This window comes from Amphiprion ocellaris, chromosome 4 (genome assembly GCF_022539595.1).
Source record: "Amphiprion ocellaris isolate individual 3 ecotype Okinawa chromosome 4, ASM2253959v1, whole genome shotgun sequence".
Lineage (NCBI taxonomy): Eukaryota > Metazoa > Chordata > Actinopteri > Pomacentridae > Amphiprion > Amphiprion ocellaris.
In genome coordinates, this window is record NC_072769.1 from 11,640,406 (window position 1) to 11,657,833 (window position 17,428).

The window sequence follows — 17,428 nt, forward strand, 5'->3', positions numbered from 1 at the left end:
TTGTGATAGGTCAGACACATGGACGGAACATTTTATAAGAAACTAGATGTGTTACACCAAGAGATTTACAGTCCATCTTCTCTATTGTGTCTTATTCCTTACTTCCTTTTCTGTTTGCCTTAGGCGGCGTCTTGTGAGAAATAAAGCCCGGTGAAGGAAAGGCAGCTAATAAATGGCTAATAGCGTTAGTTTTACTGGAGTTTGATTCAACGATTCTCTCGGCTTTGGAGACCATTCAGTGCTAGAACTCTCCTTCCGTTTCCATTCTCCAACAAGAAAAGCACTCAGAGAGTGCAGCACTATGCCAAGGCTGTTCAGTTATATGATTTCTGACAGATGAAATCTTTAAAAAATTCATGGTCCACAGCGATTGATTTGTAGTAGGATCGCAATCAGGTGATTGTCAGCAGACAGCTGACATAGTGTTCACTTGTAGTCATAGTGACGCCATGCCGCTATCTCGCAATGATACAGAAATCTTTAATCCGTGGATCCAGATTATAAGCCGCATCACTGCTAAAACCTAGTCAACTGGTCCTTGTGTCATTTCTGACCTTCCCTGAAAATTTCATCCAAATCCATTAGTCCGGTTTTGAGTAATGTTGCGCACAGACAGACAGACAGATGGACAAACCAGCGCCGATTGTCATATAACTCTGCCGCGTTTCTTGGTGGAGTAATAAGTGGATGGAAAGTGGACTTCTCAGTGCCTTGGTCTGAGATGAAGAAACACACACACACACACACACACACACACACACACACACACACACACACACACACACACACACACACACACACACACACACACACACACACACACACAGTCTCACACACATCATCCCCTTGCTGTACCTTTCTATATGCTTTTGTTCTTTCCTCACTTTACTCAGCCAGAGCTAACTGTTTCGGCCCCACAGCTAACAGAGACTGACCTCCCTTAACCCTCCTGCTAGTCAGACAGCTGAGGACATGAAGACTGCCTTCATGCTCCTAAATGCAACGTTACCACTCCACCTTCCTCTCTTTGCCAGTCACTGTTTATGCCAAAAATGACTTGATGTGCCAAAATTGTGAAGCTTCTTTCTCCTCATAACCAACAGACCGGTTTTTAATGGTTATAGCTGAAAAAGCAGCAGTGTAAATAAAAGCATTAATAACGGCTGGATACCATTTAGAAATATCAGACCGCATATAATGCTTGCTTCTTAGTGTGGAAAATGTCAGTGAAAAGAAAGTACCAGTTTTATTGGTGATGCTAGGACATTATTGCAGATGGATGGCTTTTGGATGACATTTATGCAAAGGAGAAATTTGGGAAACAAGAATTAATAGTGTATGTACCAAAGACAAGTTATTGCAGCATGGTCTGATATAGGTGCAGAGAATTTTGATACTTAACTGACTTTAAGGAAGACATGGTCAGTATTTTAGATTGTATAACAAATTGTCTCATATAATATTCAGTTTAAATAATTACTTGTGATAAAGGCTTTATTCATTTAAAAAAAAAAAAAAACTGTCCACATGTAAAAGGTGGAAAAATACAATTTTTACAAGGATAGCTGCACCGGCACACACACACCTTTATAGAGGTACACCGAAGAAGCAAAAGCAGCAGTTTGTCCTATTTGTAGTTCCGAGTCCCAGTTGTGTCACACAGACCAATTAGAGGTAATGTCATGCAGAGATGTGAGTCAAAGAAACACCACTAATGTAAAAGAAGTCACCGATGGGCCACATCTGTTTTCCCCCTCAGTTCTTTAAATGTGAGACAAAGGATTTGGTAAGTCATTACCAAGCGCGTGTTCCACTGCAGTGTATGTGTGTCTGCAAGGCATTACCAGTAAGGGCAGAGGGTGACGAAATGCTCTAAAAATCTGGGAAGTCGCTAACAAGCGCATTGATGTGAGCTTAGAGGGGAAGAGCTGTAGCGAGAAAGAGAAAGAAACTGAGAGACAAAGGGAGATACACTGAAAGAAAGGTTAGACGATATGAAACCAGAGAGGAGGAGAGCCGAAAGGATGTAAGGAGGGAAGGAGGGCAGAAGAAAATGAGGAGAGGTGTTTGCCAGTGGTTTGTTTCTGCTAACTCAGACGCTTAAAGCAGACAGAATGATGCAGAGCGAGTACACCACTCATTTGTATGCTCTAGTTTTTAACAAAGAGACAAGCTGACACCGTTTCTCACATGAACCAAACACACACAAACACAACTGATTAATGTTAATGCGCCACGGTTTCTCTTAAAGACGGAGCCACCTCGGTTTTATACACCTCAGCAGGTTCCTTCGAATAAAGAGATCGGATACACACTCCCTTCATAGCTCAAAGTTGGGATATTTTTTAATAAGAAATGCTCCCCCCAAACACACTTACAGCCAATTGTATGATATTGCTTGGAGTCAGCTGCTTTACAAGTTGTTCTCCTCTAAACCTGCAGAGTTGCTTGCTGGCACAACAAAGTCAGAAAGAAGAGCATTAAAGTTGTGAAAACAATAAGATAAAACAGCAATCTAAGGAAAGCAATAAGCCTAATTGTGAGACAGAAGCAGGGACAGGAGGAGCGGGGTTTCAAAGAGGATAGGTGTGTACTCAGATCTGCTTGGGGACGGCACAATAAGGCAGCTGTTAGCCAGTCTGTGGAAGAGAAGGAGTTGAACTGAGGTCACAGACTCCAATCTCTCTATATGCTTCACTTTAATGATGGTAGAAGGGGAGGGAGTCAGGTTGATGGTGGGGAGACAGTGAGAGAAAAACTGAGGGAGAGAGAGGGAATAAAAGTTCATGAGGCACAGAGATGCATAAAGCAGGACCCTGACTTCTCATTGCCTTTTCATGGAAAAACAGAAACATATCAAAAGAAGAAGAAAAACAACTCCTCTGACCACTCACATTCATATCCACATATTTATTCTGCATTTTGGTGAAGTGAAAATGCTGAGTCAAGATACGTGTTTTCTTAGCTAAAGGGACAAAGAACATTACTACCGACTTTCTAAAAACCAACACCTTCCACTACAAGGCCTTTGACATGGCGCCCACACCATCATTTAACAGAAAGCAACTGCAGGTACAGTTAGAAAAGATAAAATACAATGGAAAAAAAACATATTAAAGAAAGCAAGAAAGCTGAAACACAACAAACTCAAACACACACAGGGCAGGGAGAAAAATGCAGATCAAAACAAGTGTGCAACACAGAGAATTTGAACTCCAATCCAATTTTATCAGGCATTACGAAACATCAGTGGATAGGTCTTTTTGCATTAATCTCTCGGGTTATGCAAGCCATCTCTGGACCAAAGCGCGAGACTTATAGCAATGAGCTTATGATGCAAACTAGCATTAGGGTCTTTTACAGGATGCTGCCTCTGCTGTAGTTGCACATATGGAGTTTTTTCTTCCTGTAAAATGCTCACTGTCTCACACGAGACAGATGGTGTCATTTATTGAAGGAGGGAAGTAACACTTACTGTTGCCTTGCTTTACTTAGAAATTTGTTTCCGAATACATTGTACATGTCGGCAAATTATTGCAGATGATGTGAAAAGACTGAACTACGTTGTACTGAATTGTGTCAATGCAGTTTTTTGGGGGTGGGTCAGAAATCGTTGATGCACTGAAGCCAAACCTCCTTCAATAGTAGAACATTATAGAAACTAGAGTGCACTAGCATCGGTGGTTCTCTTACTCGTTCGTGAGTCATTAGACCCACTGCAGGGTCCAGTTTGCTAGCTAGCTATACAAATGTATTGTCCATGGATGCCATAGTTTGCAGAATAAGTAAGTCTTTGTATTTAGATGTCCTCAGAAGGATGTGACTAGGAAGAATGGGATTGATTAGTAACTAGAACATTCAATATGTAAAGCGAGTATTTCTGATTTTACATCGAACCTGTTTGACTAAGTTAAAACAAACCCAGGTAACCCGTTTACCTGGTTAGTACAATTCATTTGCACTATAGTGAAATGTATTAGTCAGTGCCTTCAGTGAATATACCCTCATTGTTTCAGACCAGAGAATACTACTTGTGTTTTTCAGATTTTGAAGCCTATTTTTGTTATTAATTAAAATTTAGTTAGGTGGTCAATAGCACAGTTTTATGTAGTTTGAGAAACTCACATTTGTTTACTGCTTTCGATGGATTTTAGTTTGTCACCAGAGGCTTCACAGGCTTTTATTATTGATGACTTGTCCAAGTCAAACTTCCCGAAGCAGCAGATTTGACCTTTGCACATAGGACTAAGATGTTGGAGACTGAAATTCCTGTTGTAAGAGAGGGAATAAAACAGACAAAACGTGACTAAAGCAGAGGCCTGTGAAAGACAGACTGATATTTGGCATAGGATTGGTTGATTTCAATATGATTGGTAAAAGAAGAAGCATGGCAAAAATGAAAAAAACCCACTGTGGAAGTAAAAATGAATTAAATACAGATAGAAATGTAGCTGGCTATCTACAGATGCACATAAAAATCTTGAGGTTTTATAGTTGAGATGAAAGTTAAATTGCAAAAGATTTGTGAACAGATGGCCTTTATAGAAACTGTTAACTGCTAGTTGGAGTGGTATAAAACTGACAATTATCTGGTCTCCTGTTGGCCGAGGGATTCCTGGCACATCAACTTGAGAGAAGCTTGTAAAAACAACTGATTAGAAAACAGCAGTTACTCAAAACAACATGAAATTATAGGAACTGCATTAACAACAGCCAGCGGCAGGACTGTGGGGGCAGGAACAAAAAGGGCTGCAGTACTAAAATATACACAACACAGTACATAAATACAAAAATATGAACCCTGGCAGCGATTCTAACTGGCCTCTCTGCACTGTGAATTTTAGTCTACATCTGCTTTTGTGTTAATGTGTGTTGCACCTATTCAGGAGTAGATTACTACTTGTTCTGTCTCCTTTACTGTTTTGCAGTTGTTGATTGGCTATTATTCTTCTTCCCACCTCCAACCTCAACTTGCCTGGAGTCTAATCTCCATGGCAACTGAGACATTACCTGCAGTTGGGATGAGACTGTGTGACTTGACCTCAAGTTTGAGTGCACAAACAAGAGAGAGCAAGTCGGTGACTTAAAATATTTTTAATGGTTTGTTTTTTGGCTTTCTCACTTTAATTGACAGCTGATAGTTGCCAATGAAGAGTCAGTCAGGAAGCACAGGGCGAGAGTGACATTATGACATGTAAAAAAAGGCCCTTGGCTGCAATCAAACCAGAGATGGTGCAAAACTGTAGTGGAAATCAGGGCACAAACTTATTTGCTTAAACTGTTTCCCAAATCTTTCTTTGTCCATGACCTAAGATATTGCTCAAAACCATAACTGTGTCAAGAAAGAATTCAACACTGTTGCCCCCCCCCATACTAAAACAAAATTAAAACAGATCCACTTGTGCCACCAACACTACTCCGACCAGTCACAGCAAAGATTTCACAAGACCTCTGGAGGAAGGAAGCTGGAGGTTGGGGCCTCCTTGAATTGTATTTGTTTTTCCAACTCAGGCCACAGATGCTCGATCTGACTGGGAAATTTGAAGACCAAGACAACACTTTGAACTCTCATGAGCTGTCATGCTCTTCAACCCACTCCTGAACAAAGTTTGGTGTGTTGTAGGGCCAATTTTGCTGCTGAAAGAGTCCACAGCCAAGGAAAGGATGTACATATGTGGTCTGCAGCAATGTTTAGGTAGGTGGTATATGTGCCAAAGTAGTATCCACATAAAAACGTGAACCCAAATTCTCAGCAGAGCATGGCAGAGAGCATCATACTGCATCTACTGTTCTATGTCTTCCCATAGTACATGCTGCTCTTTCTCCTGGTCTTTCATGTTAAAAAAAAAAAAAAAAAAAACATGATTCATTTGATTAGGCCACCTTCTCCCACTGCTCTGTGGTGCAGTTCTGCTGTCCAATGTTCTGACACCTTTCTATCATAACCGGCATTAAAAGTTTCAGCTATTTGTGCTACAGTGGCTCTTGCACAGGATTTGGAAGAGGCCAGCCTTTGCTCCCCATGCATGTCAATGAGCAGTGGGCAGTGATGACCATGTTGCTGGTTCACCAGCTGTTGTTCCACGGACCACTTTTGGTGAAAATAACCACTGCACATCAGGAACACTCCACAAAAGCAGCTGTTTTGAAATTGCTCTGACCCAATTGTCCAGCCATCACAATTTGCTCCCTGTCAAAGTCACTCAGATCCTATAATTTGCTCGTTTTCAGCTGTTTACTTTCTTCACAGGTGCCATTGTAATGAGATAATCAATGTTTTTCACTTAACATGAGTGGTTTTCATATTGTGGCTGATCAGTGTATACAACACAATAAGCATTTGTTAGGAAGAACATAATCAATTACTTGTTAGCGTTAAAATAAACAGCAGTAACAATGGAACGTGTCAGTCTATCCTCAGTTCTATTTTATGTTCTTGAGTGGACAAAGAAGAGCGGGAAGAAAATTTTTGATGACAAACGTTCGGAAAGAATTCAATAAAATCTGATGAATATAACACTTGCACACTTCACTCAGCTTCTTATTTACTATCTTGCATGCTTTCTGCGTATCACCTCTCCCAACTGTATCGTAATGCCACATTTACAGTTTGTTGGTTACACCTGGGTTACATCCCCACATATTACTTTGTACATATCTACATGACCACACTAAATCTCCAAACAGCAGCATTTACCAGGATGCACTGCACACTGGCTTCTTTTTCAGTGTGTTTTGTGTCCTGTTTGTGCTTCGCCCAGTCCACTGCAAAAGGCCATTTCTTTTTAGCCCGTGCCAGACTCTTTCATCTCCAAGTATTACTGGATTTTCTATTTGTCACTTAACAGCAGTGACAGGGTACGGAACAAAGGTGCTGACCATCCACCTTCTCAGTGACTGCAGCAGCCCTCAGTGATCTGGACCCTGAAGTCGGTAATGAGCAGCTAGAGCCATGTCTTTTTTCCCTTTCACACCAATACATCTCAGGTGCCTTGCCAACCTAACTGGCACCACATTCAGCTTCATTTCCATCAAGCTACTCAGTAAGCTCACATTGTGAGAAGTGCACACTCAGCAGAGACGGCGAAATGCAAAAATCATGTACTGAATTAACTCGGGTTCGTGTGCTGCGGTGTGTGGGCAAGTAAATGGCGGTAAACGGTGTGAAATTTCTGCTTTGTGCAAAAATGAAGGACGGTCCAAGACTCAAAACAAAAGGATGGCATTTATCAGTGAGCCTTCAAAATTTTTTTGCATATTTGAATACTAAGAGTCTTTGCCCTGACTCCACAGCTGCCAGCTCAGCACTTTACTGTACTCCCTTTTTCTTCATTTTTTTCTCTCCCACAGGGCTTCCCAATGAACATTTTCTCATCAGTCCATCCATCTGCATCATGACAGCCTTGAAACTGAGATATGTCTCTGCTCTGTCATAGGAAGGAATGAAGTAAATGATGCCTGTGTCATAATGACCTGCAGGCTACAAGACAACACAATCACATTAATATGGGCAGAGCACAAATCAATGAGGTCTAGTGAACTTTCCATCAAAAATATTACAATTCGTGTTATTGTATCCCAAGTTATTGAGAGAATTTTTTTTTGTCTATATCCACAATGTCTAATGTCTTAGTACGTCTCTATGTGCTCTTTTCATGCATCTCTAGTGAATAATGCCCAGTCACCTGATTGCACTGCTGAATGGAAACTACAAATTAGGGAATATGTTATGTACAGTAACACAACTCTAGACCTAATCATCTCCACTGTGGCCAATTACAGCTGCCCTCTGCTTCCTCCTCAGCCAATCACAACTCTCAGATGGAGTCCTGACAGTGACACACTGTGTGGCCACGCACGCACGCACGCACGCACGCACGCACGCACGCACGCACGCACGCACGCACGCACGCACGCACGCACGCACGCACACACACACACACACACACACACACACACACACACACACACACACACACACACACACAGGAATTGTGGAGGATGATGGACCCGAGGCACTTCTTCTTCAGCTTTGTTTCGTTGGACAGTGTTGCCCAAAGGAAAGCGAACCTGTTTCCAAATCTGTGTTTGGACTTAACTTCAACTAAGCAGCCTCTTTGGGGCAATTGTTGTCTGACTGCCTGGTTTCCCATTTGTGTTGGTCGGCCTGCCTGTCCAGATTGTCGGGCCATTTTTCTGTATTTATATGGCTCTGGCTGCATTGCAATTTGTCTGCTTATCCGTCCTGTTTTGTCCTGCTAATAATCTGTCTTCAGAGGAAATAAATGTCAAACCTCTTGTTTTTGTATCCCTTCTTGTTAGGGGTGAAGGATTTGGAGAAAACACCTAATTGCATTTTTTTGTATTTTTTGTACTTTTGTAGTTACTGTGATTGTGATTTGATTTGTGACATTTATATATTTATATTAAGGTCAAGCTTCAAGTCGTTATTAACTTTGTAATGGGTTTATAGCATATGATGGAGCATCACCACATGCGATGCCATCCATTTTTTTTACTGCTCTATATCTTAATATCAAAGCATAAAACAACAGTTCCTACATGCATTAGTAAATTCTTTTACTGGCGTAGAGCAGAGAACAATGAAACACAGAGAAATTATCAGAAGCTATGACTGTGATAATTAAACCAAATAAAAATAAATAAGAAAAAAAACAGCTATTCAAATAAGAAAATTATACATTTGACACTGAAATGGGTAGATCATTCACTTATGCCTTAGAAACATTAATTTACAATAACAGTAAAATAAATATATAAAACTTACGTAACTTTTGTGTTTTGCTACTTGCATTGTTTCAGATCTCAGTTCTGAATTGAAATTGATGTATTATTCAGCCATACCTTTTGCAGAAAAAACTTTCATAATACACTAGAATGTGATGTTTTTTATTTTTTTAAAGATAAAAATGGAATATAGCAGAGTAATATATATTGAAACTGAAGGTAAATTTGGAACAAGTGCAAGAAGTTTTAAAGAAATTTTACCCCCAAACAATTGGTGCCATATCAAACATCAGCAACAACAATGAGATCAGCACAAGACATCTGTCTGGAAATACTAATATATAATAGCAATGGCATAAAAATATTACTAATACCATTTTGTGGATGTACATTTTTTACCATTGTAAGTTATGGGGCACTTGAAGTGTTATGTAAACTGTAAGGTTATCAGATCACTGTATATGCCTGACATGGAGTGAAAGGAAACACAAGAAACAATGTCAGAGTGCAAACTAAGACAGAAAAACAACAAAGAAATGCACCAGATCTTTTGTGTTAAGAATATATGACAACACACACACACACACACACACACACACACACACACACACACACACAGACAGGTGTATACATATACTTATATATACATATACTTTTATATATATATATATATATATATATATATATATATATATATATATATATATATATATATATATATATATATATATATATATATATATGCATATACATATCACAAAAAGCTTTATTTTTGAAGTTTCATTTCTGGTTTAACTAAATACACCCTTTACAGTATTATATTAATATTTGCTAACATGCTGGTGTTGCATTCGTTGTGAATAGCACTGAAGTTTTACTGTGGCTGTGAGTAAAACACAAACTAAAATCAATAGCACCATTAACAGATTTAAGGGGAACATAAAAGACATTAGTAAGAAGAAGATAAGAATGCACTCTGTGAAAGCCAAACTTTCTTATCGACTATGTTCAACCTTCTGAATGTTTTTGTCTTGCCGAAGGCATAAACGACAGGAAATGAAAAATGTCAGAACAAAAAGTGATACATCAACAAAACAACTGTCTGGACACACTGCATAACCTTTCCGTACTCCACTTAGGACATCAGAAAGCAAAGTTGATGTAGTATTCCTCACACAAGTATCTTTAATGGAGTCAAGGGCCACATTTTTCCCTCTGAAGCCATTCCATGGGGGCAAGGTGTACAAAACAATTGTTCATGCTGGTATGCCAGACTATACTGCACACTCACCTAAGACATTGCAATCCAGCTTGTGAGACAGACCTGTTTTATAATGTGGGTCCCAAGATGCTACAGCGACATGCATGCAGGAAAAATCCATTTCAAGTCTAACAAGTGAATTCAGCCTTGTGGATGTCCCTGCCATCTCTTAAGTCATTTTTAAGTATAAAATCCCCCAAGATTTTCCCACTTTCTCCTGGTCCCTACAGAGGTGTTATATGTCTGCAAAATGATGGCCAGAGGCTGGGCGTCAATACAATGATTCTTCTATGATTTGTGAGAGTTGTCGCAGGCAGGGCACAGTCTAAAATGCAGAGAACAGCGGGGTCTCTGCAGGCATCATTATATTGATCTATACTCTGTACCTGTGTCATCGCAGTGATCAACAGTGGCAGAAAGACAAAGACTATTGGGCCAATCAAGGCTGAACAAAGACGTCGCCCACTATGATTCAGTTGTCTTCAGACAATATGCCTATCCATAATTCTACTGTACAGCATTAACCATCCATCTTCATGGAAGATGACAACCTCTGTGATTTATTCAGTCTCGACCATGAGGTACATTGCATATATTGGACAGAACAAGCCTGAGGGATCTTTCCCAACATGGCAGATTCACATCCATCCAGCTGTCTGTGGGTGTATGTGTGTTGGCTCCACAGCTGTATCCGTCAGCAGAAACATGGGCGCATGCTGACACGGGATAAAAAGACATACCATCGCAGTCCCACTGACAGGAAGCTGGGGGAGCGTGTCAATATGAGATCGATACAGTGGCAAATAAATCAACAGGACCTTAGCATCCTAGTGTCTAATCTGTGGGTTTGGTGGAAGGCGGTTTAATTAGAGTGCAAACATACAAATTCCAAGAGCACAGCAATAACAAGAGGATGGTAAAAGGTTATCAGTTTGTTGGCACAGCTGTCATCAGGGGTCACATTCTGTGTTCTTCCTATTAAGGATTCAAAATACAACTGCGATACGGTAAAATTGGTGGAATTTATACAGGAAAAAAATAAATGAAGGTGGTACTTGCAGGGTCACTTTGGTTAAAGTAATCAAACTGTTTACTTAGTTCATTGACACTGCAGATCAGCAACCTTTCACTCTAACGGCAAATATGTTTCCTTGTCTGAATAACTATTGATTAGTAACCAGTCAACTAGAGAAAGTTAAACTACTGCTTAACTTTATACAAATTCAGATTGAGACATTGATGATGGTGAAATGGCAGGAATGTGGGTTATCACTTGCTCTAAACCAACCATTACCATCATTTCAAACACCACAGCACCGGTTTGGTAGAGAACTCACCCTTGAAGCTCCTTGACAGACATGGAGATCTTGAGATTGTGTCCCAGAACATGGAGGGCCGTCAGAATGTCAGCCCACTGGACCATCTCTCCCAGAGGTCCCCCCTTCAGCACCTTGGGACTGAAAACATCTCCAGACTCCTCTGTTAGGAAGCCAACATGGACCAGAATCTGGAGAAAAAAAAAGCGACAAAAGATGCATTGTTACAGAGAGCTAAAATAAAGGTGGCGCTTGACTGCCGATTTTACTTGTACAACCTATTTATTGAATGGCCAGTTGAAAATGGCTTTTTAAAGGCTGAATGTAATATATATATATATATATATATATATATATATATATATATATATATATATATATATATATATATATATATATATATATATATATATATATATATATATATATATATATATATTTGAACAAGCTCATCTGAAATTGCAGTCAGCAGTTACATCATGGAGTGTAGATATCAGCTTTATGCTATCAATAGTTTACTCACGTTGGCGACACTGACTTGGCACCTGGCCCAATTAACTGAAGCTACCGATATGTTACGTAATGTTAGCTGGCCATCAATATTTTGTGAATGTCTATTTAACTTGTAAAATATATTATGAGTTATCTTAAGTAGGGATGTCCGATAATATCGGTGGGCCAATATTATCAGACATCCCTACTGGGATAATATTTTTATGCCAATATCATATCAATATTGGCATAAAAATGTATTATTGGTCAATATCGTTACCGTTTTTTTTTTTTTGGTTTTTTTTGCCTATCATGAAAATCGATAAAATAATGCCTGGATTTCGCTAGCATTTACCGGCGCGCAAATGATCACATCATCAAACTGCGTCCTGAAGCGTGTAAACAACCGTGCCGGATTTCCAGTGTGCTGCGCCGGCATTTGGCTCAAAAAAACCAAACAAAAGATAGGACTAAATTGTCAGTTGAGTTCATCTACCAATGGAATGAGGGGAACGCAGCTTTTGCTCTCAACCAAACTAATATCACTAGCCAATGGGAAGTAGAGCGGGTGCTGGTCTTAGAAAGACGTTGAGATCCAGCTGCGGGTGAGTCCATTGTTGTCATGGTTATAATGACGTAGTGATACAGAAATCTTTAACAAATCCGTGGATCCAGACTATAAGCCGCATCACTGTTAAAATCTAATCACTTGGTCCTTGTGTCATTTCAAAATCCGTTATTCTGCTTTTTTTGAGTAATGTTGTGCACAGACAAATAGATGGAAAGACAAACGTACGCAGATCGTCACATAACGTCGCGTTCCTTGGCGGAGTAAATAAAAATAAAATGCACTTCCCGAGGTTGGAAGAGTTAAACAGAGACGCCAAGCCCTCCGGTTGCTGGTGCAAATAAAATGAAGGAGCCGGGTACTTACTTCTGTACTGTGTGCTCAAAAAACTCATGTACACAACTAACGGCAAAAAGTGCTGTCACGTCATGAGTCAGACCCACAGAGCTGCTGTCTGCTCTGAAACTCAGCTCGTTTACCGGGAGCAACAGCCACCGCCGAGGTACCGACAGACTGGCCGGGTTTGTGATTAAAAAACACACGTGTGCTCGTTCATTGCAGAACACGACTTGTCATTCACCAGATCTCAGCCACACATTAATCGGTGTAAAAAATTGACTGAAGATAAAAATGCTTTGTCAAAACTGTCCGTGTCAAATCAGCATGCTGGTTCCATAAATACACATGGCATAGCACCAGCATTTAAGAAATGAGCACTTTAATGTTTTTGTTATTTTTTTTAACTGAACTACAGTTTGCTGTTATAAACTATATATATATATATATATATATATATATATATATATATATATATATATATATATATATATATATATATATATATATATATATATATATATAAATAAAAAAATCTAGTTTATTACAGTTCCTGTCATATTTTATGGATGTGGTTTCTGGTAACATGTTACTCAATCCAAACTACACACTGAGATGGGAGCAACATTGCTCCAAAAACATGTAATCAGAAGATAAGACAGTCAACATACATAAGTACATGTATCTATAAATGTTCTGCCAATACTAATAATCCATCACACTGTACCATTTTTTAGGTGTCTTTTAACCAAAATTTACATTGTGTGTGTGTGTATACAGATTCTATTATTTGCCCAAAACTCATAATTATCAGATTCATAAAGACTGTTTCCCCTTGACTTACAATAATAAGCCCGAAACTATCCAGTCATTTGTCGGCATGTACAGTCACATAGAGTCCAGTGCAAAGGATGCAATCAAACACTGCCATGAATAATTTTTGCATGTAAATGACCTTAATACAAAGTCAAACAATAGTGTGATCACCCATTTCCTTTAAAATAACACTAATTCTCATAGGTACAGTTTTTCAGGGTTTTTCTATGGATTCAGGATGTCTCTCTCTGCCTTCTGTCTCTTCATATGAACCCAGTTTGACTCCATGCTGTTGAGATCAGGGCTCTGTGAGAGCAGGGAACATCTGTTAAAGGACACCATATTCTTTTTGTTACTGAAGATTGACTCTGGCTGTGTCTTTGCTTTCATTGTCTCATGCTGCTGAATGAATCTAGGGCAGATCAGACACCACCCTGATGGTGCTGTGTGCTGTATGAAGCTTAAAACATATGTACTATATAGACTAAAATGACTAACTTTACAGCTGACATGTATATTGATGGGAGTCTAATTAATATACACACAGTGTATCATGTTTAGATGATAAAGTACATTAAATTTAACCTGATTTCACTATATTATTTCTATATTTGTGCAAAGTTAAGCTCTTTGAAAGTTAAGCTTCTGCTGTGCAAACCGTTTTAATGACTTTGAGGATTAGAATCATTAGAATTTCAGACTCCTCCAATAGGAAATTATGGCAACTGAAAAGTAATTCTTTGAAATCCCCTATGAATTATCTCCTCATGCTCCAATGGAATAGCATGCACAGGCAAAACTCCAGCATTATGCACTTTATTGCACAACTCATTTAATATGCAACGTATCTCCATACAGATAACTACTGTAGCAAATTCCTACGAATCCCAGGGGAAAATCTCCTTTAAAAAAAAAAAAAAAAAAAAAAAAGACGTGAAGGAATTGTCACAGTTTAAATGTGACATTGTTATACAACTATGCACATACAGGCTACAATCCTGTCATGCATGTCCACCTAGCTAATGTATAATTAGTGCAAGCCACCGAATAATGAGCAACACGTTACTTTTCACAGTGGATTAGACACAGCCATGTCCAAACGTTGCTCTGCTGAGTAATCCTGATTAACTAACGCAGCATGAACACCTCCAGCTGCTTTTGCTGGCAAATGGAGCCCACAACTTTGGCCATACAACATACATAATGAGCTTAAGGCCAACTGTGAAGAGTTTGCCAGAAAGTTTCCATGGCGATTGCTTACCGTCTCTCTCTCTTGTGCTCTCATTATACACCTCTCTCTCCACTTATATGTGAGTGCATAAGTGTGTGTCCTGCATCTGCACTTTCACAACTCTTAACTTTGGAGATAATAATTGAAAGCTTCCAAGAGCTTTTTAGAAGCTTGCTGCAAGTGCATTCTCTTATTTTTGCTCTTCCCCGCTTAATTATGCCACAGTGTACTAATATTGAAGTAAGAGGAGCCAAAACAAGCGCCTGCACACAACAACTATACACACATTCTGCTTCTACATTTGATACACTGAATAAAATACTGTGTCTGAATGACAGAAACAGAGAACAGGCACCAATAAGTCATAATCATTTTTGTTAAACATTTGGGTGAAACAGTTGCTTATTTACACATCCAGCAGTACGAGCAAAATTAGTTTTCATTTGGAGTCATGTTGTTGTCCACTGAACGAATTTAAGTCACATATATACTCATTTAGCTCTGGTTTGGGTTTCCACCACCTCCTGAAGGACTATTTGGCTCTTCAGCTGAAAATACTTCTATATATCAATTAAATAAGAGGGGAGCTGTACATTCATATGACCCCTTTCCTCATACTTGTCACATTGGCATTTCATTAACTATTATTATAGCAGATATGTCGGTATATTTACATGCAATTGTGTATTAAAGCTGAATACATGCAGTACAGTTACTAAAGTTATTTTATTGATGCACTCACGTGTATAAAATGTGCTCAAAACACTGAACAATGATGTGTATGCAGCAGAGTCAAGCTCCAGTGAGACTCCAGCTGGCGTGAAAAATCCCCTGATTTAATAAACCTGCTCTATTAACTTCTGCTTCATAAAAAAAAGATAAGTGGAATTTAATTACAGTTTGGGTGGCAGATGGCAAGAGTGAGAATACATGGCACCATGTATTCACTGTCTTGGCTTGGAGGTGCTGGTGGTGTTGGTTATAGGGCGTATCACACAAACACTGGCAACCACGCAAAAAAATGGAGATAGAGGGAGCCCAATTTCAGATACTGGCAGCACAGTAGAACTGTTAAATAAATATGAGGAATATCACACAGTGGCCACAGACCTGGATAACTGTGGACTGGATTATTTTTGTGAACTGGCATCCACACACAAATGCAAAGTTAATAGGAAGAGAAAAAGGGTGCTTTGTAGAACCTGGCAACTTGCTCATGATCGAGTGTTAAGGAGGGAGTTTGCTTTCTCTCTAATAGACAGCATTTAGCTCCATCCATTATTGTTAAGTCCCTTTGTATAAAAGCAGATTTAAAGCGGAATACAACAAAAAAAATATATCAGAGCAACACAGGAAAAGTACCATTCATATCACAGGGATGTAGTCAAAAGTTTGAACAGACGAGAGAGAAACCGAACGTACTCTCACCGAAAGGACAATCTTGCATATTGGCTCATGCACTCCCTTGAAAATGAAGATGAAGAGGGAACAAAAGGAGCACAATGGGAAGTCAGCAACAGACGGAGTGATTCTGAAGGTAAAGCTTTACTTCCTCATAAACTCCTGTGTCACTGCCAGCTGCCTCCATCAGGAATCAAATCACACACGAGAGAGTGGAGCTCTTTATACAGTGGACTTATGGTACTCCCAGATGGTGTGTGTGTGTGTGTGTGTGTGTGTGTGTGTGTGTGCGTGTGTGTCTGAGTGTGTGTGTGTGTGTGTGTGTGTATGCGTGTGTGTCTGAGTGTGCGATGGATTTCAAATGTTGTTTGCTTTGGGTTCTTTGTATGTATTTGTTTCACGTCGACATACATTAATGAACTCCACTCAGAATCCTGTGCTTGTAGTGTAAATGCTCGCCGTGAGCTCGGGGATCTTCAAAAAGATCTAAAGCTACTTTCTACTGTTGACATCCCACGAGGACTGAACATAAAGACCCACCAAACCCACTGAGACAGAAAAAGAAGCACCATCATTTGCTCACCTTTACAACACGACGTCTGCTCGCACTTGTGCTCGCTCATTAAACTTGTACGCCATGAAGCAAGGTTTTTTCACTACGTCTTCCCTGTTCGAGATGCCATGTGATTACATAACAAGGATAAGCTTCAGAAAAGGAAATCTGTTGCCTTTAATGTGCTGATGTTAGGAATGTTTTATGTATGTGTGTCTAAGTAATATCCTTGGAAAGTCCTTGGTGCAAACGTCGGAGAGCAGGAGGGTGGAAGTGGCCTCTCAAGTATGTGGTACCACTCTGGTGCTCTGCCCTGCTCCACTCATCACCAACAGGCTAACGACAGAAGAATGCTAATTCTTGTCTCGGCATCTGTTAATGCAGGACTTCACATGAATGCATGTGTGTCTCGGTGTGTGTGTGTGTGAGGCCCTGTTCTCTTATGCATCATGGCCCTTAAGAAGGTCGCAGCTGTCCAATGGAAGGCCATGGGTAGCAACACAAGCTGGCACTGACAACCATCCTTACTCTACCCTTAATTTCACCTTCTGTCTAATCCCTCTTTCATGGCTCTACAGACTACTTTTTCTCCTTTTCATTTCTGCTCACGTCTTGCCCCCCCCCCCCCCCCCCCCGCTGTCACCTGCTTCCTCCCCTTTCCTCCTTTCTTTTCCTTTTTCCTACCCCATTCTCACCTCCTCACTTC

The 17,428-nt window shown here is 39.8% G+C and overlaps 1 protein-coding gene across 2 annotated transcripts in view; it reads right to left on the reverse strand.

Annotated features, from left to right (window-relative positions):
* The window catches only part of LOC111564240 (alpha-1,6-mannosylglycoprotein 6-beta-N-acetylglucosaminyltransferase B-like), a 161,116-nt gene that overhangs the window by 38,526 nt on the left and 105,162 nt on the right, over positions 1-17,428 (reverse strand). For both annotated transcript variants that reach the window (XM_055010232.1, XM_055010233.1), the window contains exon 8: positions 11,347-11,516. In XM_055010232.1, coding sequence (XP_054866207.1) covers positions 11,347-11,516 — 170 coding nt within the window. The remainder of the gene's footprint in view (positions 1-11,346; positions 11,517-17,428) is intronic.